Source organism: Haliotis cracherodii, unplaced genomic scaffold, assembly GCF_022045235.1.
Source record: "Haliotis cracherodii isolate W230 unplaced genomic scaffold, xgHalCrac1.p SCAF_19, whole genome shotgun sequence".
Classification (NCBI taxonomy): domain Eukaryota; kingdom Metazoa; phylum Mollusca; class Gastropoda; order Lepetellida; family Haliotidae; genus Haliotis; species Haliotis cracherodii.
Window position 1 is genome coordinate 2,407,704 of NW_027266274.1, and position 23,976 is coordinate 2,431,679.

The following is a 23,976-nucleotide window of genomic DNA, read 5'->3' on the forward strand; positions in this document are numbered from 1 at the left end:
GGTAATATAGCCGATGATAAAGCAGGTAATATAGCAGATAATATAGCAGATGATGTAGCAGATGATATAGCAGGTAATATAGCAGATGATGTAGCAGATAATATAGCAGATGATATAGCAGATATTATAGCAGATGATATAGCAGGTAATATAGCAGATGATATAGCAGGTAATATAGCAGATAACATAGCAGATGATGTAGCAGATAATATAGCAGATGATATAGCAGATGATATAGCAGGTAATACAGCAGATGTTATAGCAGATAATATAGCAGATAATATAGCAGTTGATGAAGCAGATGATATAGCAGATAATGTAGCAGATGATATAGCAGATGATATAGCAGGTAATATAGCAGATGATAAAGCAGATGATATAGCAGATGATATAGCAGATAATATACCAGATAATATAGCAGATGATATAGCAGATAATATAGCAGATGATATAGCAGATGATATAGCAGATAATATAGCAGGTAATATAGCAGATAATATAGCAGATGATATAGCAGATAATATTGCAGATGATATAGCAGATGATGCAGCAGATAATATAGCAGATGATATAGCAGATGATATAGCAGATAATTGCAGAAATACAAAGAGGGGATGGTAATGGATGGAAGAAGGACGGCCTTTATGTAACAGGACAATTCAGAGGACATGTTGAGGGTGTGTTCTGAGGGCACAAAGAACCAAGATGACTGAATGTTAGAGGGCTTTGTTTCAATTAATCGATCCTGGACCTTGGGTGCCCTGTGACGGGCCAATCATTAACATTTTGTCTGCAGAAACCTGTTTCAAAGTCTGAAAATAACTGACGGAGACACATGGAACATGCTGGCTGCCTCTCTAAGTGCTACCGTTTTGAAGCATGACAATATTCCTTGGGCACTCATTACATAGTAGAAGAGACATTTCCAATCTGATCACAAGTACTGCGTTAAAGCAAGAGTAGAGAGCTTACATGTTACTGTGGACAATGAAAATCAACAAACTAATGGTTCAGAGTGATTTGATGACCTCTCTCTGAAGTGTCAAACTTAAGAATGATCCCTTACCCACGTGCATGGAGGAATTGCATGGCCCACGGACAATGTTACGGGCGCATTAGGGCATTAGGTTCTAACCGTTCTATCTCTTGCAGTTATTTTTTAAAGTTGATGCTTGATGTTGATGACCAATCACAAAATTTATGATCCCTACTTTGTTTGGAGTGTAAATATGTATTGTGTATGATCTGTTAATATCATGACTTGGTTAAATTTTTAAATGGTTTACTAAGATATATTCTACCTTGGAATTTACCATTGCAGTGTTTAATAAAAGCATCTTTTCAATAATAAGTTGCAAGTGAACTGTATCCATTATAGTAGATCACCCAAAATATACATCACAAGAGAAGGCGTCCAGGACTTTGCTTTGAAATTACCAGAATCACATGTGGCAATTCGTATCTTAAAATCTGGAATGTATGAATAAGTAAAAGCATCATTATTGCCTTGACCCCGAACCTATGATATTAACTTTCTTCCTTCAAGTATGACCAGGAATATACATTCAATGCATGTGTTCCTGGTATAGCTTTCCTTCTCACTGCCACGGAACAGTGAATGTAAGACCGGCGTTGTCACCTATAAAAGCCTATGTAAGACTTCTTACAGGTACAGCATATACATTTATACTATAAAACCTCAGCGCCTGAGAAATATCAGTCTAGATTATCAGCTAAAACAGATTCTATTGAGAGTAAAGGCAAAATAGTGGTGAGTATTATATGAATGGATCGCTGAAAATCAGTGATGACACCAAGTGTCCTGCTCTACTCGTAGCACCCACCATTCACACAATATGCATAAGAAATTTAGTGTTTGTTTGTTGCCTGACGCAGCACGTCAGTACTCCCGTCATATGACGGCTGCTTGTAAACAACTGAGCCTTGACCAGACAGCCAAGTGCTGGACCCGATAATCTAGTTACAGGACAACCCATTTACTTATTTTGTTGAAGCTAAAAATGATTTGTTAATTTTCAATTACATATGCTGGGTACAAATGCAGAGATTCCGCTGCTTTCAGGTAAATTATGATTAATAGATACTACTGATATTAGGTTGAAACTGGGGTGACTTCAGTCCACCAGCAGAAACATCGACCCAGTTCAAGGAAATATAAAATGCCAATGCCAGGGAAGAGTCAGTTTCGAGTAACGAAGCATATTCCATTCTTGTGCCTGACAAAGTGTTGTCCACTTGGGTATCCACATACTACTACCGGTCCTGGATCAACCCTTGTCTGCAGGGTTTGGCAGTGTGGGAAAGTCATGTTTCAGTGCTGGTCCAATATCTTGTTCAAATGCTAATAAAGGTCTCTAACAAGATTTGATTCTTGTCTTGTTATGTGTAGTTACAGATTGGAAACCAAGTTTGTGTAGTCCACATGAGTCAAAGATTCCACAGATCTGTCATATGGACTAAAGGCCTCTTTTCAAGTGAATGAATTTGAGTACTAAAACTAAAATATTCAGGAAAACATAACATGGAATTGTTTCAAAGCCAAATTTATTTGAATTGAACAAATAATATGGATATGTTGAACAACAATCTGACTATTTCTGAACTATAAGTCATTTTCGCGACCATCTTGGCATTTTGCCACCACCAGGGCCCGCTGCATACTAGATTTGAATTGTATAAAGCATTGTTGCAATTAATCCTGAATATTTACTAAGATTGGCTTGGTAATTATGATATATTAAATATAAATTGACATCAGGAGAAATTTCAACCATGTCGGAGGCCATCTTGAATTTTCTACCACAAGGTACTGATGGTACTGACCTGGATCCATATCTAGAAATGGTCGGAATTGTTCAATGTATATGTTTGGTGCTTTAAACCCAAAGTGCATGGTTTTGACAAAACCCTGCCTTAACCGCCGCACTAAGCATGTAAAAAAAAATTTAAAACTTTTCTCTGGAAAAAGGCCTAAATGAACTTTACAAAGTCCAAAATGGTGCACATTGTTACCACAGTTTTCTAGCCCCGACCTAAAATGTCAAGGGTATATACTCTAAAACAGGAAATTAATGCGAGCAGAATATTAATGCGAAAAATGCGACCGACAGAAGGTCGTATTAATTTTATGCGCATTAATTTTGTACCATCAAAATAAGGAAACCATCAACAAACGAAATAAATCACTTCAGTATTATTTACTAGTATTACATCAAAAACAATGATATCAGATGATTACAAGTTGATAGCAGCCACTGACAACAATCAGTCACAAAGGTAATAGATAAATAAATTACTAGACAAAATAACAAAGTCACCTACCCAAAGTGAAGTTGAGTAGTGGTCAGTTCACATCCTGTTAAGCAGCCCAGATTGGCGCCAGCCATGAATTATCCCATCAGTGACCTTTACAAGCTTGTCAAGAGCAGACACGAGCCATCAAAGGGCCATCAAAGGGTCGAACATATATACTAGTACCAACAGACTGTCAACTAAAACAACACTAACACAATGATAGCTGCAAGGAAGCCATTCTCATGCTTGGCCATCAAACATACGGGCAATTAGCTTAAATAATATTAAAATAAGGAAGGAATCTCACACTGAAAAAACATGGACAGGGGATTTAATGTGCACAGTTATGTTATTTATCTCTGTCTACTCACAGTTCCTGCTCAAAACATCATTTGAAACAAACGAAGCGTTTTCAGGTAAGGCTTTTATTTACGTAGATTACATTAATTAAACTAACACAGAACATAAATCCAGCGCATAAATTTTTAGGAATAGGTATGGGCACTCGCATTTTTAAAATGCTGATTTATGTCTAAAATCAAGAGCTCGCATTATTTTCATGTCGCATTAAATTCCTGTTTTACAGTAGTTATACGAAGGAATTCAGTCTGTCCATCCGTCCTTCCGAGGACATGTTTTTTTGCATACTATTTTACTTGAAAACATCATAGATTCTTTTCAAACTTGGTGAACATTATAAGTCGTAGCAGGATCACGAGGGGTTTTATGTGTCCTGCGTTCGATTTTATACCATGAGCCGGACTCCAGTGTTATGAAACCTGATGAGGGACGCAGAAAACCCCATGTACCCCTCGTGTCCTGCAACAACGGATTTATGCTACCGACATGTTTTAATAAGACATTGTAAAATAATTCAAATAAATTCCAAATTGATAGAAAACAGATGCTTGTTTGAGCTGAGGTTCGTTTGCGCTATGTCACGTGACATCCATTGGCGTGCGGCTTTTTGCTTTGAAGCGGGGTTTAAAGGATTTATTCTTTTCCTCAGAAATGCATGTGCAGCCTGTAGTACTCATGGCAGGGTATAAGAGATTTATTCCCCATTATTATAAATGTATATATTTGTTGTTACAATGAAACTTTGATGTTTTATGGAAAATAGAGGTCATTGTTCTTCAGTGATAAATTTGATTGGAAATGACTTTGTTCCAGATTTTCCCCAAAAACTAAAACTCTGTGTTTTGTTGGAGACAAAGATGTGAGAAATGCTCTGTCAAAGAAAATAAAGGCATCCAAAAAAGAAAAAGGAACATATGAATTTGATGCTCTAATAACAACATATGAGGTAATATTTCTACACAGCCATGTGTATACTGTGCATACCTTCATTCAGTTGAGTATGGATGTCCCCAACATGTGTCAGGTTAACAGCATGCTCCTGTTACAGTAATGGTAACTACTTGTAGTATATTCATCATGCAACACTGTCATAGTGTCTCCATGTAGCAACACTGTCATAGTGTCTCCATGTAGCAACACTGATGTAGTGTCTCCATGTAGCAACACTGTCGTAGTGTCTCCATGTAGCAACACTGTCGTAGTGTCTCCATATAGCAACACTGTCATAGTGTCTCCATGTAGCAACACTGTCGTAGCGTCTTCATGTAGCAACACTGATGTAGTGTCTCCATATAGCAACACTGTCGTAGTGTCTCCATGTAGCAACACTGTCGTAGTGTCTCCATATAGCAACACTGTCATAGTGTCTCCATATAGCAACACTGTCGTAGTGTCTCCATATAGCAACACTGTCATAGTGTCTCCATGTAGCAACACTGTCAAAGTGTCTCCATGTGCAACACTGTCGTAGTGTCTCCATATAGCAACACTGTCATAGTGTCTCCATATAGCGACACTGTCATAGTGTCTCCATATAGCAACACTGTCGTAATGTCTCCATATAGCAACACTGTCATAGTGTCTCCATATAGCAACACTGTCATAGTGTCTCCATGTGCAACACTGTCGTAGTGTCTCCATATAGCAACACTGTTGTAGTGTCTCCATATAGCAACACTGTCGTAGTGTCTCCATATAGCAACACTGTCATAGTGTCTCCATGTAGCAACACTGTCAAAGTGTCTCCATGTGCAACACTGTCGTAGTGTCTCCATATAGCAACACTGTCATAGTGTCTCCATATAGCAACACTGTCATAGTGTCTCCATATAGCAACACTGTCATAGTGTCTCCATGTAGCAACACTGTCATAGTGTCTCCATGTAGCAACACTGTCATGATAGTGTCTCCATATAGCTACACTGTCATCCACTGTTGTAGTCTATCCATGTAGTAACACTGTAGTAGTGTAGCCATGTAGCAACACTGTTAAAGAGCTAATGTTGTAGTATATTCATTTAGCAGCTGTGTTGTAACCATGTAGCAACTCTGCATGTCTTCTTGTGTCGTCCTGATGCAGTGCATGTCTGTCTTCTTGAAGCTGTGCCTGAAGGACCACCTGTTTCTCAAGACCATCCCCTGGAACGTGCTGGTGGTGGATGAGGCTCACCGACTCAAGAACCAGGATTCTCTGCTGTACAAGACTCTGGAGGAGGTATGCTCATGCCCACCACTTCATCACTCCTCACCACCTCCTCACTCCTCACCACCTCCTACTTCTCACCACATCCTCACTCCTCACTACCTCATCACTCCACACTACCTTATCACTCCTCACCACCTACTCACTCCTTATCACATTCTCACTCCTCACCACCTCCTCACTCCTCACTCCTCACCACCTCATCACTCCTCACCACCTCCTCACTCCTCGCTACCTCCTCACTCCTTACTACCTCCTCACTTCTCACCACCTCCTCACTTCTCACTACCTCCTCACTCCTCACTACCTCCTCACTTCTCACCACCTCCTCACTTCTCACTACCTCATCACTCCTCACCACCTCCTCACTCCTCACTACCTCCTCATTCCTCTACACCTCCTCACTCCTTACTACCTCCTCACTCCTCACCACCTCCTCACTCCTCACTACCTCCTCACTCCTTACTACCTCCTCACTCCTCACTACCTCCTCACTCCTCACTACCTCCTCACTTCTCACCACCTCCTCACTTCTCACTACCTCATCACTCCTCACCACCTCCTCACTCCTCACTACCTCCTCATTCCTCTACACCTCCTCACTCCTTACTACCTCCTCACTCCTCACCACCTCCTCACTCCTCACTACCTACTCACTCCTCACTACCTCCTCACTTCTCACCACCTCCTCACTTCTCACTACCTCCTCACTCCTCACCACCTCCTCACTCCTCACTACCTCCTCACTTCTCACTACCTCCTCACTCCTCAATACCTCCTCACTTCTCATCACCTCATCACTCCTCACTTCTCACCACCTCCTCACTACCTCCTCACCACCTCCTTACTCCTCACTACCCCCTCACCACCTCCTCACTTCTCACTAACTCCTCACCCCTGACTACCTCATCACTCCTCACCAACTCCTCACCACCTCCTCACTTCTCACTTCTCACTACCTCCTCATTCCTCACCACCTCCTCACTTCTCACCACCTCCTCACTTCTCATCACCTCCTCACTTCTCACCACCTCCTCACTTCTCACTACCTCCTCACTTCTCATCACTCCTCACTTCTCACCACCTCCTCACTTCTCACTACCTCCTCACTTCTCACCACCTCCTCACTCCTCACTACCTCCTCACTTCTCACTAACTCCTCACTCCTCACCACCTCATCACTCCTCACCACCTCCTCACTTCTCACTAACTCCTCACTTCTCACCACCTCCTCACTCCTCACTACCTCCTCACTTCTCACTAACTCCTCACTCCTCACCACCTCATCACTCCTCACTACCTCCTCACTTCTCACTACCTCCTCACTTCTCACCACCTCCTCACTCCTCACCACCTCCTCACTTCTCACTAACTCCTCACCCCTGACTACCTCATCACTCCTCACCAACTCCTCACCACCTCCTCACTTCTCACTTCTCACTACCTCCTCACTCCTCACCACCTCCTCACTTCTCACCACCTCCTCACTTCTCATCACCTCCTCACTTCTCACCACCTCCTCACTTCTCACTACCTCCTCACTTCTCATCACTCCTCACTTCTCACCACCTCCTCACTTCTCACTACCTCCTCACTTCTCACCACCTCCTCACTTCTCATCACCTCCTCACTTCTCACCACCTCCTCACTTCTCACTACCTCCTCACTTCTCATCACTCCTCACTTCTCACTACCTCCTCACTTCTCACCACCTCCTCACTTCTCACCACCTCCTCACTCCTCACTACCTCCTCACTTCTCACCACCTCCTCACTTCTCACTACCTCCTCACTTCTCATCACCTCCTCACTCCTCACCACCTCCTCACTTCTCCCCACCTCCTCACTTCTCACTACCTCCTCACTTCTCACCACCTCCTCACTTCTCACCACCTCCTCACTCCTCACTACCTCCTCACTTCTCACCACCTCCTCACTTCTCACTACCTCCTCACTTCTCATCACCTCCTCACTTCTCATCACCTCCTCACTTCTCACCACCTCCTCACTTCTCACTACCTCCTCACTTCTCATCACCTCCTCACTTCTCACCACTTCCTCACTTCTCACTACCTCATCACTCCTCACTACCTCCTCAATCCTCACTACCTCCTCACTTCTCACTACCTCCTCACTCCTCAACACCTCCTCACTCCTCACCACCTCCTCACTCCTCACTACCTCCTCACTTCTCACCACCTCCTCACTCCTCACTACCTCCTCACTCCTCACCACCTCCTCACTCCTCACTACCTCCTCACTTCTCAACACCTCCTCACTTCTCACCACCTCCTCACTCCTTACCACTTCCTCACTCCTCACTACCTCCTCACTCACTACCTCCTCATTCCTCACCACCTCCTCACTCCTCACAACCTCCTCACTCCTCACTCCTTACCTCCTCCTCACTCCTCACTACCTCCTCACTCACCACCTCCTCATTCCTCACCACCTCCTCACTCCTCACTACCTCATCACTCCTCACCACCTCCTCACTTCTCACCAACTCATCACTCCTCAACACCACATCACTCCTCATTACCTCCTCAATTCTCACCACCTCCTCACTCCTCACTACCTCATCACTCCTCACTACCTCATCACCCCTGACTACCTCATCACTCCTCACCAACTCCTCGCCACCTCCTCACTCCTCAACACCTCCTCACCACCTCCTCACTCCTCACCACCTCACTCCTCACCACCTCCGCACTCCTCACCACCTCCTCACTTCTCACTACCTCCTCACTCCTCAGTACCTCCTCACTCCTCACCATCTCTTCACCCCTGACTACCTCATCACTCATCACCACCTCCTCACTACCTCATCACTCCTCACCACCTCCTCACTCCTCACCATCTCCTCACCACCTCCTCACTCCTCACTACCTCATCAGTCATCACCACCTTCTCACTCCTCACCATCTCCTCACCACCTCCTCACTCCTCACTACCTCATCACTCCTCACCACCTCCGCACTCCTCACCACCTCCTCACTTCTCACTACCTCCTCACTTCTCACCACCTCCTGACTTCTCACTACCTCCTCACTCCTCAGTACCTCCTCACTCCTCACCACCTCCTCACTCCTCACTACCTCTTCACCCCTGACTACCTCATCACTCATCACCACCTCCTCACTCCTCACCATCTCCTCACTCCTCACCATCACCTCACCACCTCCTCACTCCTCACTACCTCATCACCCCTGACTACCTCATCACTCCTCACCACCTCCTCACTCCTCACTACCTCATCACTCCTCACCACCTCCTCACTCCTCACCATCACCTCACCACCTCCTCACTCCTCACTACCTCATCACCCCTGACTACCTCATCACTCCTCACCACCTCCTCGCTCCTCACTACCTCATCACTCCTCACCACCTCCTCACTCCTCACCATCACCTCACCACCTCCTCACTCCTCACTACCTCATCACCCCTGACTACCTCATCACTCCTCACCACCTCCCCGCCCCTCACTACCTCATCACTCCTCACCACCTCCTCACTCACCACCTCCTCATTCCTCACCACCTCCTCACTCCTCACTACCTCATCACTCCTCACCACCTCCTCACTTCTCACCAACTCATCACTCCTCAACACCACATCACTCCTCATTACCTCCTCAATTCTCACCACCTCCTCACTCCTCACTACCTCATCACTCCTCACTACCTCATCACCCCTGACTACCTCATCACTCCTCACCAACTCCTCGCCACCTCCTCACTCCTCAACACCTCCTCACCACCTCCTCACTCCTCACCACCTCACTCCTCACCACCTCCGCACTCCTCACCACCTCCTCACTTCTCACTACCTCCTCACTCCTCAGTACCTCCTCACTCCTCACCATCTCTTCACCCCTGACTACCTCATCACTCATCACCACCTCCTCACTACCTCATCACTCCTCACCACCTCCTCACTCCTCACCATCTCCTCACCACCTCCTCACTCCTCACTACCTCATCAGTCATCACCACCTTCTCACTCCTCACCATCTCCTCACCACCTCCTCACTCCTCACTACCTCATCACTCCTCACCACCTCCGCACTCCTCACCACCTCCTCACTTCTCACTACCTCCTCACTTCTCACCACCTCCTGACTTCTCACTACCTCCTCACTCCTCAGTACCTCCTCACTCCTCACCACCTCCTCACTCCTCACTACCTCTTCACCCCTGACTACCTCATCACTCATCACCACCTCCTCACTCCTCACCATCTCCTCACTCCTCACCATCACCTCACCACCTCCTCACTCCTCACTACCTCATCACCCCTGACTACCTCATCACTCCTCACCACCTCCTCACTCCTCACTACCTCATCACTCCTCACCACCTCCTCACTCCTCACCATCACCTCACCACCTCCTCACTCCTCACTACCTCATCACCCCTGACTACCTCATCACTCCTCACCACCTCCTCGCTCCTCACTACCTCATCACTCCTCACCACCTCCTCACTCCTCACCATCACCTCACCACCTCCTCACTCCTCACTACCTCATCACCCCTCACTACCTCATCACTCCTCACTACCTCCTCACTGCCTCATCACTCCTCAACACCTCATCACTCCTCACTACCTCCTCATTCCTCACTAGCTCATCACTCCTCAACAACTCCTCACTGAGTTTTGATATAGAAGACTGGACAGTTAATAAGGTTGCACTGAGTTGCCATATAGAAGACTGGACAGTTAAGATGGTTGTACTGACTTGTGATAAAGAAGAGTGAACAGTTAAGATTGTTGCACTGAGTTTTGATATAGAAGACTGAACAGTTAAGATGGTTGCACTGAATTGCGATATAGAAGACTGGACAGTTAAGATTGTTGCACTGAGTTTTGATATAGAAGACTGAACAGTTAAGATGGTTGTACTGAGTTGTTATATAGAAGACTGAACAGTTAAGATGGTTGCACTGAGTTGTGATATAGAAGACTGAACAGTTAAGATGGTTGCACTGAGTTGTGATATAGAAGACATGACAGTTAAGATGGTTGCACTGAGTTGTGATATAGAAGACAGGACAGTTAAGATGGTTGTACTGAGTTGTGATATAGAAGACTGAACAGTTAAGATGGTTGCACTGAGTTGTGATATAGAAGACTGGACAGTTAAGATGGTTGCACTGAGTTGTTATATAGAAGACTGAACAGTTAAGATGGTTGCACTGAGTTGTGATATAGAAGACTGGACAGTTAAGATGGTTTACTGAGTTGTGATATAGAAGACTGAACAGTTAAGATGGTTGTACTGAGTTGTGATAAAGAAGACTGAACAGTTAAGATTGTTGCCCTGAGTTGTTATATAGAAGACTGAACAGTTAAGATGGTTGTACTGAGTTGTGATATAGAAGACTGGACAGTTAAGATGGTTTACTGAGTTGTGATATAGAAGATTGAACAGTTAAGATGGTTGTACTGAGTTGTGACATGGAAGACTGTTTGTTATGCCAGTTTTATAACAAAGCCCAAAGTTTAAGAGTTATTTATCTATGGTTCCTTTGATGAGGATGTTTGCAGTCTATGAACTGTGACATGACTGTCAGTTGCTGTTGCAGTGGGATATCTCCTGCAGTGTGCTGCTCACCGGAACGCCTGTACAGAACAACCTCAGAGAGCTGTATGCCCTGCTCAGCTTCATAGCCCCAAGGATGTTTCGGATGTCTAAGGTCGACAAGTTTGTAGAAACATACAGCAACACAGAGAAGGAAGAAGGTAGAGGGGGCCTAGAGGAGTTCACTTTCGGTATTTCTTAATCCAAAATGGGTTTTTATCGAGAAAAAAGGAAACCAAGAGTATACTTTTGGTGTATAATTTCAAAGCAACATTATCTATGTTTGTAGGTATGTTTCAACAGTGAAATGATCTGTTGCAGGCCTTGAGGAGCTGCATGAGTTGCTGAAACCCTATCTGCTGAGGCGTACCAAGAACAATGTTCTGGCAGACCTGCCCAACAAGACAGAGGTGGTTCTGTACCATGGACTGTCCGGTCTTCAGAAGAAGCTGTACAAGGGCATCCTCACCAGGGACCTAGGTACCTATGTAGATGACATTGGGTGCTGGTAGAAGTAGCAGTAGTTCATTGTACTGTCTTCCAAGAGTTTGTCCTGTGGGTAGGGAGGACTGATGGATCTGGTTGTGTGTTGCAGAAGCCTTCAACAGCACTGCAGTACAGCCCCGCCTCATGAACATCCTGATGCAGTTAAGGAAGTGTGTCAACCACCCGTACCTGTTTGATGGTAATGGGGAACAATATCTTGCAGCTATAGACATTGTTAATTCAGTATCAAACTTGGATGTAAATAATGTGCCGAATGTAGAGGAATGTAAATACTATGGCTAATGAAAAGGAGAGTAAATAATATGGATAATGTAGAGGGATGTAAATAATGTGGCTAATGTAGAGGGTTGTAAATAACTGGGCTATTGTAGAGGGATGTAAATAATGTGGCTACTGTAGAGGGATGTAAATAATGTGGCTAATGTGGAGGGATGTAAATAATGTGGCTAATGTAGAGGGATGTAAATAATGTGGCTAATGTAGAGGGATGTAAATAATGTGGCTATTGTAGAGGGATGTAAATAATGTGGCTAATGTGGAGGGGTGTAAATAATGTGGCTAATGTAGAGGGATGTAAATAATGTGGCTAATGTAGAGGGATGTAAATAAGGTGGCTAATGTAGAGGGATGTAAATAATGTGGCTAATGAAAAGGAGAGTAAATAATATGGCTAATGTAGAGGGATGTAAATAATGTGGCTAATGTAGAGGAATGTAAATGCTATGGCTAATGAAAAGGAGAGTAAATAATATGGCTAATGTAGAGGGATGTAAATAATGTGGCTAATGTGGAGGGATGTAAATAATGTGGCTAATGTAGAGGAATGTAAATAATGTGGCTAATGTAGAGGGATGTAAATAATGTGGCTATTGTAGAGGGATGTAAATAATGTGGCTAATGTGGAGGGATGTAAATAATGTGGCTAATGTAGAGGGATGTAAATAATGTGGCTAATGTAGAGGGATGTAAATAATGTGGCTAATGTAGAGGGATGTAAATAATGTGGCTAATGTAGAGGTATGTAAATAATGTGGCTAATGTAGAGGGATGTAAATAATCTGGCTAATGTAAAGGAGTGTAAATAATGTGGCTAATGTAGAGGGCTGTAAATAATGTAGCTAATGAAATGGTATGTAAATACTGTGGCTAGTGTATAGGGATGTATGTAAATAATGTGGCTAATGTGCTGGGATGTAAATAATGTGGATCATATACCAGGTTGAATATATGATGTGCTCTGTACTGGTTTGTACGTATGATAACTTATGAAACTTTTACTTCTATTACATATCTGCTATAAATTCTGTATTTTGACTTCAATCACACTAACTAAACTTTTCAGATTTTCAACAGACATCCTCTTCACTGCCATACCACTATTTTCCTCTGTGTGCTAGAGTCAACACCTACTATAATACTAGTGACAATCTAGCACCTGGTAGTAGATCACATTAACCTGAGATTATTCTAATACGATTGCTATAATAACAGACATTTAAATAAATATATAGTTAAGTAATAGTGCTGCTGGAAGAGACTACACGCACGTGAGTATAGCTGGTGTTGGGTTTGCGAGGTCGCCATGCAGTCTCCCACCACCCCCGGGTGTAAGAAGTTCGGTCGATTTATGATCACGGGAGATCCTCATGTAAACTGCAGAGGGAAGACCTGCACATTGGAGAAGAGATGTGAGAAATGCACCCAAACATCCGAAGAGATATTCTCCAAAATGTCAGAGGCCACGACTAAGGTCAAGAGGATACAGGCGGCGAAGAAAAAGGTTAACAAGATTGTCACTGAAAAATCAGTTTCTCCCTCCCTCTCCAGTGACCCCATCATCTCCTGCTCTCACCCTGAGGTTCATCCAACAACTTCTGAGAGAACTGCAGGAGATGATGAAAGACATGCTCGATTCCAAGCTGTGAGATATGGACGCTAAGATCGCGACGGTAGCTCTGGCAAAGGCTACCAGATCTTCATCCATGGCCGTGGGCCAGGCTACACAAGATCTACAAGCTGATCCGCACGGCCAAGCCCACGGACCACAGCAAGGGCATGGGCCACGGTGCGGGTCCTGGTTACCAAACCATGGACCAGTCACCAAGCCAGCTAACTGGCCAGCCAGCTCTAGACCAGAGAACAATATTGTACAGGAGCCGTACGTGAGCCGCACGGTGGACAGGCCATCCACGGTTACCAGCCATACCAGCCAGACGCCCCATGGGCCTGCCTCCCACGGCATTCCAGCCGACGGATAAGCCGTCCAGTCAGCTATATGTGAAGAAACCATCCAGCAGCCGCACGGACTCCATTGGCCAACCACCGACGGCTACCCAGGCTACCGACCATGTCTTACTTTTTGACCATCCAACAGGACCCAAGCCAGCCGCAAGATGCTGATGCACGATACTACAATTCCGGAGTTCCAACACTTGGATGAGGATTTCTACAAATTAGCGCACAATACCGACATGAACGTTACATTATCAGCATCACATTTCAAGGATTTAGCATCAGTTGCCAGATACTCCATGGATATCGGGCATATATAAATTGGTTCGTAGCCGGAATCAGACACACCATACCACCATACCATACTACAACCATTCTATGAAGGAATTGCGCCGGAAACGCTGATGACTATTAGGACCGATCAAGTCGGACTAATCCACAGCCTCCTTGACTCCGTTAAGATGCAGGCAGATTTACTATCATCCCAAGTCTGGACTTCCTCATGGTTACCTCGATTACAGCGACAGCAGCTCCTATCCCAGATTAGGTCAAGGGCTGCATCTAGCCAGACCAGCAAGTTTGTGACCTCACAATCAATATCAGTGACCACAACTTTCAACGGGAAACTCAGAAATGTGATAGAGGAAGTGAAACAAGATACAGCCGAGCATTTCCAGACTTCCACCTAGACCTTGCGGCAAGAGCTCATGAGTCATCACATTCTCACAAGCGACCCTGGGACCATAAGTCATCTGCGCCCAAACAGCCTCCTAAGAAGAAGTTTGTACCCTCCGGGAAGGATTTGTTCCAACTGAGACGGTGGTACGACAAGCCACAATCTTCGCAGAACTCTTTTTGCCAGCCAGACTACAAGAAACGGGGATATAATTGTCGTGGAAGATCATGCGGCAGAGAGGAAGGAAACTTCTGACTTCCTTACAACCCCCTCCGATGTAATAGACCCTTTCGACCTGGTTACATCTATGGATTGCTATTTACGCCACCCAGCCCCTTCTGTCATATGCTAAAAATTGGAAGCAGGTTACGCCCAACCTCTGGATTCTAGACGTCAGGTTATAAGCTACGATTAAGGAAACATCCGAGTCTGAACATACACTCCGTGGGTCCAAGATTTCACCTGACCGGTGCAGAGTTAACAGCTGCAGAATTGGCTGTCGGGAAACTACTAAAGAAGCGAGCCATTAGGGAACTAAAGGAGTCCAACAACACTAAAGGTTTTTACTCCCCAGTTTTTTTAGTCCCGAAGAAGAACACAACCGAGATGAGGATGATAATGGATCTAAAGACCCTCAACAAGAGATATCTGGTGCCCCATCCAAAATTCAAGATGGAATCCATATGGAAGTTGCGGTTGACGTTGAAAAAGGGAAGTTGACTTATCAGCCTAGATGTTACAGATGCATATCTTCACATCCCAATACACCCATCACCTAGGAAATATCTATGCTTTCGCAATCAATGGCCTACGCTAAAAATTCCAAGTCCTACCGTTTGGGATAGCAATAGCACCTTGGCTATTCACCAGGATTACAGCGCCAGTCATCAAGTTCGTCAAACTCCAGCTAGTCTGAATCCATGGTTATCTGGATTGGCAGACCAAGTGAAAGATCAGCTACATCAGAACATGATATTCTTGGTCCAGCTTATGACTTACCTAGGTTTCCTAGTTGTAGTGTATTGGCCTAAGTATTTCTTCAGTAACTAGTGCGTAAAGATAACGAGATGCCTTTTTGGTTAATGCCTGTTTACTTTGGGAACCCACGATGACAATGACAAGCAGACGTCGCCAGTGACGTCACTTCGACATGGGATGTCACATCCGAATTGGCAGTGCGCGAAGGTGCACGTGCACCATGTTAACAACACAGCACTACACTCCTCCCTGTTTAGAATATACAACACAACCGAGAACAAGTCCGCGAACTTCAAGTCAACTCAAGTGATTGGGCAACACCCATTGTTGTCATTCCTAAGAAATCAAACGATGTGAGAATCTGTGGGGACTATAAAGTTACCTTAAACCAGTGGATTGAAGTGGAAAAGTACCCCCTCCCAAAAGCGGCGGATTTGTTTGCAACTCTAGCAGGCAGTGAAATCTTCTCGAAAATTGATCTGACAAAAGCGTATCACCAAGTCCTGGTAAGTGCAAGGTATACCTAGAACCAAGAACAAGGTGTTGTACTATGGGGACTCCGCGTGATCATACCATCCTCACTTCAGCTGAGAGTACTCGAAGAACTTCATTCCGAGCACACTGGCATTGTCAGGATGAAAGGAGTATCAAGAAGTTATGTTTGGTGGCCATCACTAGATTCAGACATTGAGAAGACTGTTAAATCCTGTGAAAATTGTACATCTGTGAGAAACATGCCCAAATCCGCACCACTGCATGAATGGCCATGGCCATCACAACCCTGGGAAAGAGTTCACATTGATTTGGCCGAATACAAAGGACGAAATTACTTCATTCTAATCGATGCCTATTCCAGATGGCCAGAAGTGTACCTGATGAATTCAACAACCACAAGCAAGACAGTTGAAACTCTGCTACATATCTTTGCTACACATGGCACACCAGAACAGTTAGTATCTGACAACGGCCCACGATTCACCTCAGAAGAATTCAACACTTTTATGAAGATGAATGGAATTAATCACCTGCGCAGTGCTCTGTGTCACCCAGCAACCAACGATGCAGCGGAGAGATTTGTTCAGATATTGAAGATGCACCTTAAAACTTCAGAAGAATCTGATCCCCAGAGACAGTTAGCAAATATGTTGATGGTGTACAGAACTACTCCTCACACAGTCACTGGAAGAACTCCGTCAGAACTGCTAATGAAGAGAAAAATCAGAACAAGACTTGACTTGCTCCAGCCAAATCTAAGACAACATGTTACAAAGAAACAAATAGGCCAGAAGATAACACATGATGGTGGAAACCCTACCTTGAGACAGTTTGAACCTGGACAAAGAGTAGCCATCAGAAGATTTAGAGGTCCAAACAAGTGGGTCTATGGTTCCATATTGCAGAGAATCGGCCCCCTTGCTTACATTGTGGACATTGACAATCACCCAAGTCATGTGCATATTGATCACATCATTGTGGTTCCTAACAATGATTCAGGTAGTGAAGACATCCTTCACAGAAGAGAAATGCAGACTACAAAGTCTACTTTTCCTGAGACATCACAGACCATGCCTCAGCAGCCTGCAACACCACATTCCACCACTGGGACAACAATGACTCCAAACGACGATGCACCATCAAGTGAAATGTCTTTCCCCAAAACCACACCGGCGCCATCCATGATGATGCGACGTTCATAACGACTTCGCCAACCTCCTATAAGACTTGATTTGTGACTTTTTTGCATTCTCGCATTCTCGCATTGTGACTTTTTCGCATTTCCTCCTCCTTGTGATGCTTAAAGTTCTTCGTGGTTGTGTTGTATATTCTAAACAGGGAGGAGTGTAGTGTTGTGTTGTTTACATGGTGCACGTGCACCATGTAAACAACACAACACTACACTAGTCACTTCAGCCAAGTCAGAGATCACTCCGGTCCCAAGACATTATATACATCGGAGCAAGATTCCAGAGACAGGGGATATCTATGTCCACCAGAGGATCGATTCGACAAGACTATAAAGATGATCCAATCAATCTCAAGTCAACCCAGCAAGTGGCTGAGGTGGTAGATGTTTCTGCAAGGAAACTTGACATTTCTAGAGGTTATGACCTTCAGAGGAAGACTGAGGCTACGTCCTCTACAGTAATGGGTCAAGTGTATACAATCGAAGGGCCTAGAGTTCCAGTCTCAGTTACCTCCCACTTTGCTACAAGACCACCAGTGGTGTAATCACAGAGAACATGTGATGAGTGGCATCCCGCGGATTTATCCGATGCCAGAACATCATCTATTCACAAACGCGTCAAATTTGGGATGGGGAGCTCTTATGGACAATCTCAGGGAGTTACTAGAGGCAGATCCCACCAAGGTCCCTCTGGTATATTCTGGCAGAGATGTAACAGAGGTAGAGGTTTCGACAAGAATTATAGAGCAATAGTTATAATTGTAAATAATTTTCAGAATACAACCTCTATTACATACAAATTACTCCCTCCCACCTCCCCAATTCATCTACCTCTAGGAGGAGTTGAGGGAAAAAAGTGATATGGCAGCCATTGTGACGTCACCGCTAGGGTAGTTACGAGACGACTGGCGGCAACTAATTGTGTGTAATTGACAGTGAAGAGGATGTCTGTTGAAAATCTGAAAATTTTAGTTAGTGTGATTGAAGCCAAAATACAGGATTTATAGCAGATATGTAATAGAGGTAGTATTCTTAAAATTATTAACAATGATAACTATTGTTCGATGTTGGTAATGTACTGGGTTTTTTATATGATGTAGGTGTGGAGCCGGAGCCGTTTGAGCTGGGTGAGCACCTGGTGGAGGCAAGTGGGAAGCTGGTGCTGATAGACAAGCTGCTGTGCCACCTGAAGCAGTCTGGACATAAGGTGCTCCTGTTCTCCCAGATGACACACATGCTGGACATCCTTCAGGACTACCTGGGGTATAGAGGTCAGTACAGTCAAGGGGGTATAGAGGTCAGTACAGTCAGGTGGGTATAGAGGTCAGTACAGTCAAGTGGGTATAGAGGTCAGTACAGTCAAGTGGGTATAGAGGTCAGTACAGTCAGGTGGTTACAGAGGTCAGAACAGTCAAGTGGGTATAGAGGTCAGTACAGTCAAGTGGGTATAGAGGTCAGTACAGTCAGTTGGTTACCAAGGTCAGTCAGGTGGTTACCGAGGTCAGTACAGTCAGGTGGTTACAGAGGTCAGTACAGTCAACTGGTTACCGAGGTCAGTACAGTCATGTGGTCACAGGGGTCAGTACAGTCAACTGGTTACCGAGGTCAGTTGGGTCAAGTGGTTACAGTGGTCAGTACCGCCAAGAGTGGTCAGGTGGTGTGTTTCCTTCTAAAGTAAACTGGCAGTTGCTTGTTGTCAACCTGGGTTACAGAGGTCAGTAGGGTCCAGTGTTCAGTTGCTTGTGTCAGGGTTTAGCTGTGTTACAGAGGTCAGTAGGGTCCAGTTGTTGGTTGCTCATGAGGATCCAGTCCTATGGACTCTAATCCCCAAATCAGAGTTGTTGGTCTAAGCAACTATGAATGGGTGGCTGAAACTACGAAGGATGTATAGTATGCCCCAACAGTTTGCATGTATTCAGGACAATACTTTCCATGCTGACAGGCTGCACACTCAACCAGGCACCATATTTCTTCAGGCATCAAAGTGACTAGGTATTCACTGTTGATGAAAATTAAGAAAGGTATCATCAAGTATCTCCCAACTGAAAGGGCTAACTCCAACAGCCAACCATGCAAACATGGTGTCAACCTTTAGGGGATGATGCTCCTTCTTGAGGATTTCGAAATGACCAAAACAGTAAGCATCTCATGAGGGAGTTGAGAACATTCTCAAGAATGAAATGGTCATGACAAAAGTTTCAGCACACTGGGTTCCAGGGCTTCTGACTCCTGATCAGAAACACTCAAGGTTCATCATCTCTTGTGAGAATTGACATCGAAGCAAACCCAGCTGATTTTGTTAAGCGAGTGGTAACCTTAGGTGCGTCTTGGGTTCACCACTATCAGCCAGAGATTATAAAATATTCGAAGCATTTGAAACTTCTGATGTCTCTTCCTCCAAAGAAGGCAAAGTCTGTTTCATCAGCTGGCATTAAGGACTTTTCCTATGAGGTCAGACCATTAATGGCCAATGTTAGGCTGATCTGCATGAGCAACTGTTTGAGGATACCAACATCCACCAGATTTGGCACTGAAGAATGTCACATCTTCCCAAACTGTCTGGGAAGCATGATCGAAATGGTGATGTCATTTCTGCTGTAGTGGACTTTTTACACCACCAGGAGGAAGACTTCTACACCAAGAGGATGCAGGCACTCCAGAAGTTGTCAGAAGTGTGTGGACCTCAGAGGGGATATGTTGAAAATATATTCGCAGCCATCTCCATCAATGCAGTCCATCATATTTAGGCTCAGAGCTTTTCAACCACTCCCCATATTCTACTTTGTAATCTTCACATTGGACACATGGATCATAAGGTGATAATCCTAATGTGGCATCTCTTATTAAGATATTTTTTTATGATATACATTTGTTTTCACTTTCGGTATTCCTATTTGTTGTAGATTTTACATATGAACGTCTGGATGGGTCAGTCCGAGGGGAAGAAAGGTTTCTCTCTGTCCGTAATTTCAATGAGAACGATGAAACCTTTGTCTTTCTTCTCAGCACAAAAGCAGGTCAGTGTTTTTTTTATCTATTTCATAAAGCCATGTGATGTCACATCAGTGATGTCATGTTGCGTTAGCCTCGACTATCTCATTACTATCTGTTGTTCAGGTGGTCAAGGGATTAACCTGACTGCTGCTGATACGGTTATCTTCGTGGACAGTGACTTCAACCCGCAGAACGACCTCCAAGCTGCTGCCAGAGCTCACAGGATTGGACAGACAAGGTGTGTTGATCCCGACTTCCTGATTGGAAAGTCGCAATCCTCACAGTATGTGCATTTCCAAGGTCTTTACAATGAAAATTCTCTGTAAGATGATGCCCAAACTGGCACAGGCCATAGATCCTGTGTTTTTATTGTGATTTTTGTATTAACATGTGTGCTAAAGTTACCTGCTTTTGGTCAAGTGATCTGCCAACCTATCATGGTTTGTCCTTAGAAAGGTTGTTCTCAATATAATTAATTTTTTACTTATCCTGTATTACTCCTTAACACATTCACTGCTAACCTTACGACAACAAGAAGACAGCGCAACGGCGATAGTCTTGGCTGAAGAATATAGATGTTGATTCCAAGTCCCACTTTTATACGGACCATCACCATGGTCATGTGACCTTGATGACAAGTCTCCTTCTTCACCTCACTGCTTGTCGCGCTACAGCAAGGACGTGTCCCAGCGGAGCTCATCAAATTAGATTAATTTAGACCTTCAGTTTTCGGCCTAAAATTGGTCTGCAATGGGTGATGCATTCCTTTCATATTACTTTCACCATGTTGTGTAGTTTTATGTGGATTATTTAGGCATAAGAAGACTCTGTCTTTTTTTCTTGCCACATGCTGTTTGTTCACCGCCATTTTGAATTTGTGTTACAATTGTTTGCCTGCCAACGTAGTCAAATTGTTTACAATTCTCAGCTATGTATTTTTAACATATTCATGTGTTTTAAAAAATAGTAGCTTTGGCGTTACATTGAGTTGCTTATATCAACATTGTATGCACTTTCAATTGTAAAAAGATTTTAACAACAGAATATTGTTCAATTCTACAACACTTTTCCAATCCCGTTTCCAATCCCGTTTCATCAACAATTCTTTATTTGCGTAACTTATGCTTGCGTGTTGCGATAATTGTCGTTGAAAAAAATCTTCCAAGGACCCTCATCCACGTTGTTTGGCATGCTGGCCAAACTCTAAATGTAATTTTTGTGTAAATCCTTCTCCAGCAAGTTTTACAATATATAGGCAGGTTACTCACAAATGTATTTTGCAGCAATCCCATCGTGTGGCGAGGAAGATGACATCAGGTGTCAGGATCCACTCAATGCCATCACTCTACCGGGTCAACTAAGGACTTACTTCAATTAGTGGACAGTAGAGTCGAATGTCTTAGGAGGAGTCTCTTTATCCGGGATATCCCCAAATCTTTACCTTTTCATAGACGCCTCCCTTCAGGGGACGGGTGCTCACCTTGCAAGGCCAGACAGCCTCGCGGCGATGGTCAAACGCTCATCAAAAGTGGCACAGTGACAGTTGGAAGTGATAATTCTGGCCATATCCCATTGGCAGAATCTACAGTCTGTCCAACTCCAATATCCACAGACAACAGCAGTGTGGTGTGGTGCCTGGCACAATCAGGGCACAACGCACTCCCACTCCCTGCTTCAACAGACATTCAGGTTTTTCTATCTAGTGGATTGTTTGTAACTACAGTTCATAGTTCAACTAGTGGATCGTCCAGACAGGGTGGCTCCCACTGAGTGGAAACTTCACACAGAAGCATTTCAGTTACTGCTTCAGAAGATTGGGCAACCAAACATCAACCTGTTTGCTACATGCCAAAAGCACCATCTCATGATGTATGTTATGTGCAGTCATCCTTCAGGCTTACAAGATCGCCAGACTGGATCCCCCAAGAGCGAATAACCCTTATGAGATCAGGGCGCTAGCCATCTGGTTTTGCCCCTCTGGTTGTAGTCCAGCAGGTTACCAACCCCCGACATAAATAATGAACTCACTTTATACAGAGCCAGTCTACTTCCCTGTGCAAGTTGCTGAGATTCGGCAAGTGGAAGAATATTAGACAATCTTTTTTTGTCAGACATGAGCTCTATGACACAGTAAGTTAAGAATTATCTGGCTAGCTATTATTTTCTTTATTACTAAATAGGGAACTACTCTTTAATTCCTATGTTCAATCTGTTTGATATTTGAACAATCCTACCGTAATGGCGTTTTTTCTGACCCTTTCCACGTCACGGTTTATCGACCAACTTGTGTCATGTTTTCAGGGTGTGAATTATGGAGGTTTATGTACTTCTGAAGGTTTCCCGCCTCCACACCGTGCGATACAGATGCATTTAGGAGTAATGCAGGATAAGTGAAAAATTTAATAAAATCTGAATATTTTTGACGTTTGTATAGTTTACTATGGCATTACTACGTTCAAGGATTCCCTGTCACAGACTTGCCTCCCCACTTTGGCTTCAGAAAGCTCAAAAGTAAGTTTTTTAAGTTCAGGTGACAGGCAGTGATATGAAGAAGGTGACTTGTCATCAAGGTCACATGACAGTGGCGATGGTCCATATAAAAGTGGGACTTGGAATCAACATCTTTATTTCTTCACAGCATTGCGCTGTCTTCTTGTCATAAGGTAAGCAGTGAATGCATTAAGGAGTAATGCAGGATAAGTATGCAAATGTAAAAGATATTTATATTTTACTGATATTGTATATTTGTGTAAAACTAAAGGTTCTGATTATTCATGATATATTACTTTATGTTATGGTTTTGTGAAATGTGCAATGATGCTGATCAATCAGGCCAGTGAAGGTGATCCGACTGATCGGGCGCAACTCAGTGGAGGAGATTATTCTGGCCAGAGCTGAGCAGAAGTTGAAACTGACCGACAAGGTGATAGAGAGTGGGCAGTTCACTGCTGGCGGGAAGCACTTACTGTTTGCAGACAACAGACAACAGGTAGCAAATATTTCGAATATCTGTGATGTCTTCTATTTTCCTGAGCCTGCTTGAAGTGGTGAAGATAAAAACAGTTGCTTCTCCTTTGTGTCACATTTAAAGCAGTGACAAGAACTATTGAAGTGCTGCAAGTGGTGTTGATGAGTTTGTGAAATATCAGTTTGTTTCAGAACTATACTGAATCGCAAAAGAAAAGTCAGCCCAAGTAACATTACACGAAAAGTGGTTATTTTAATATCTGGGTAAGTGTCTAAAATTTAGCATTACCTTGTCAGGAAAAAGAAAATTTGATGATAAAAAACAAAGCAGATGACAATAAAACTGATCCCCCAAATGCATCACGGCAATGGCCATGGTAACCCGATGCACATGAGTTCCGTGCAAATTGAAATGTACATACATGCTTTCCCCCATTTCTTGCCCTATAAAAATTCACCCATTCATTCGTTATTGA

General features: G+C 44.0%; 1 protein-coding gene across 1 annotated transcript in view; it reads left to right on the forward strand.

Annotated features, from left to right (window-relative positions):
* The window catches only part of LOC139466664 (chromodomain-helicase-DNA-binding protein 1-like), a 77,876-nt gene that overhangs the window by 21,163 nt on the left and 32,737 nt on the right, over positions 1 to 23,976 (forward strand). Inside the window, exons 4-12 of the mRNA XM_071248259.1 lie at positions 4,489 to 4,621; positions 5,777 to 5,890; positions 11,467 to 11,623; positions 11,784 to 11,942; positions 12,058 to 12,147; positions 18,640 to 18,810; positions 20,443 to 20,556; positions 20,657 to 20,771; positions 23,366 to 23,522. Coding sequence (XP_071104360.1) covers positions 4,489 to 4,621; positions 5,777 to 5,890; positions 11,467 to 11,623; positions 11,784 to 11,942; positions 12,058 to 12,147; positions 18,640 to 18,810; positions 20,443 to 20,556; positions 20,657 to 20,771; positions 23,366 to 23,522 — 1,210 coding nt within the window. The remainder of the gene's footprint in view (positions 1 to 4,488; positions 4,622 to 5,776; positions 5,891 to 11,466; positions 11,624 to 11,783; positions 11,943 to 12,057; positions 12,148 to 18,639; positions 18,811 to 20,442; positions 20,557 to 20,656; positions 20,772 to 23,365; positions 23,523 to 23,976) is intronic.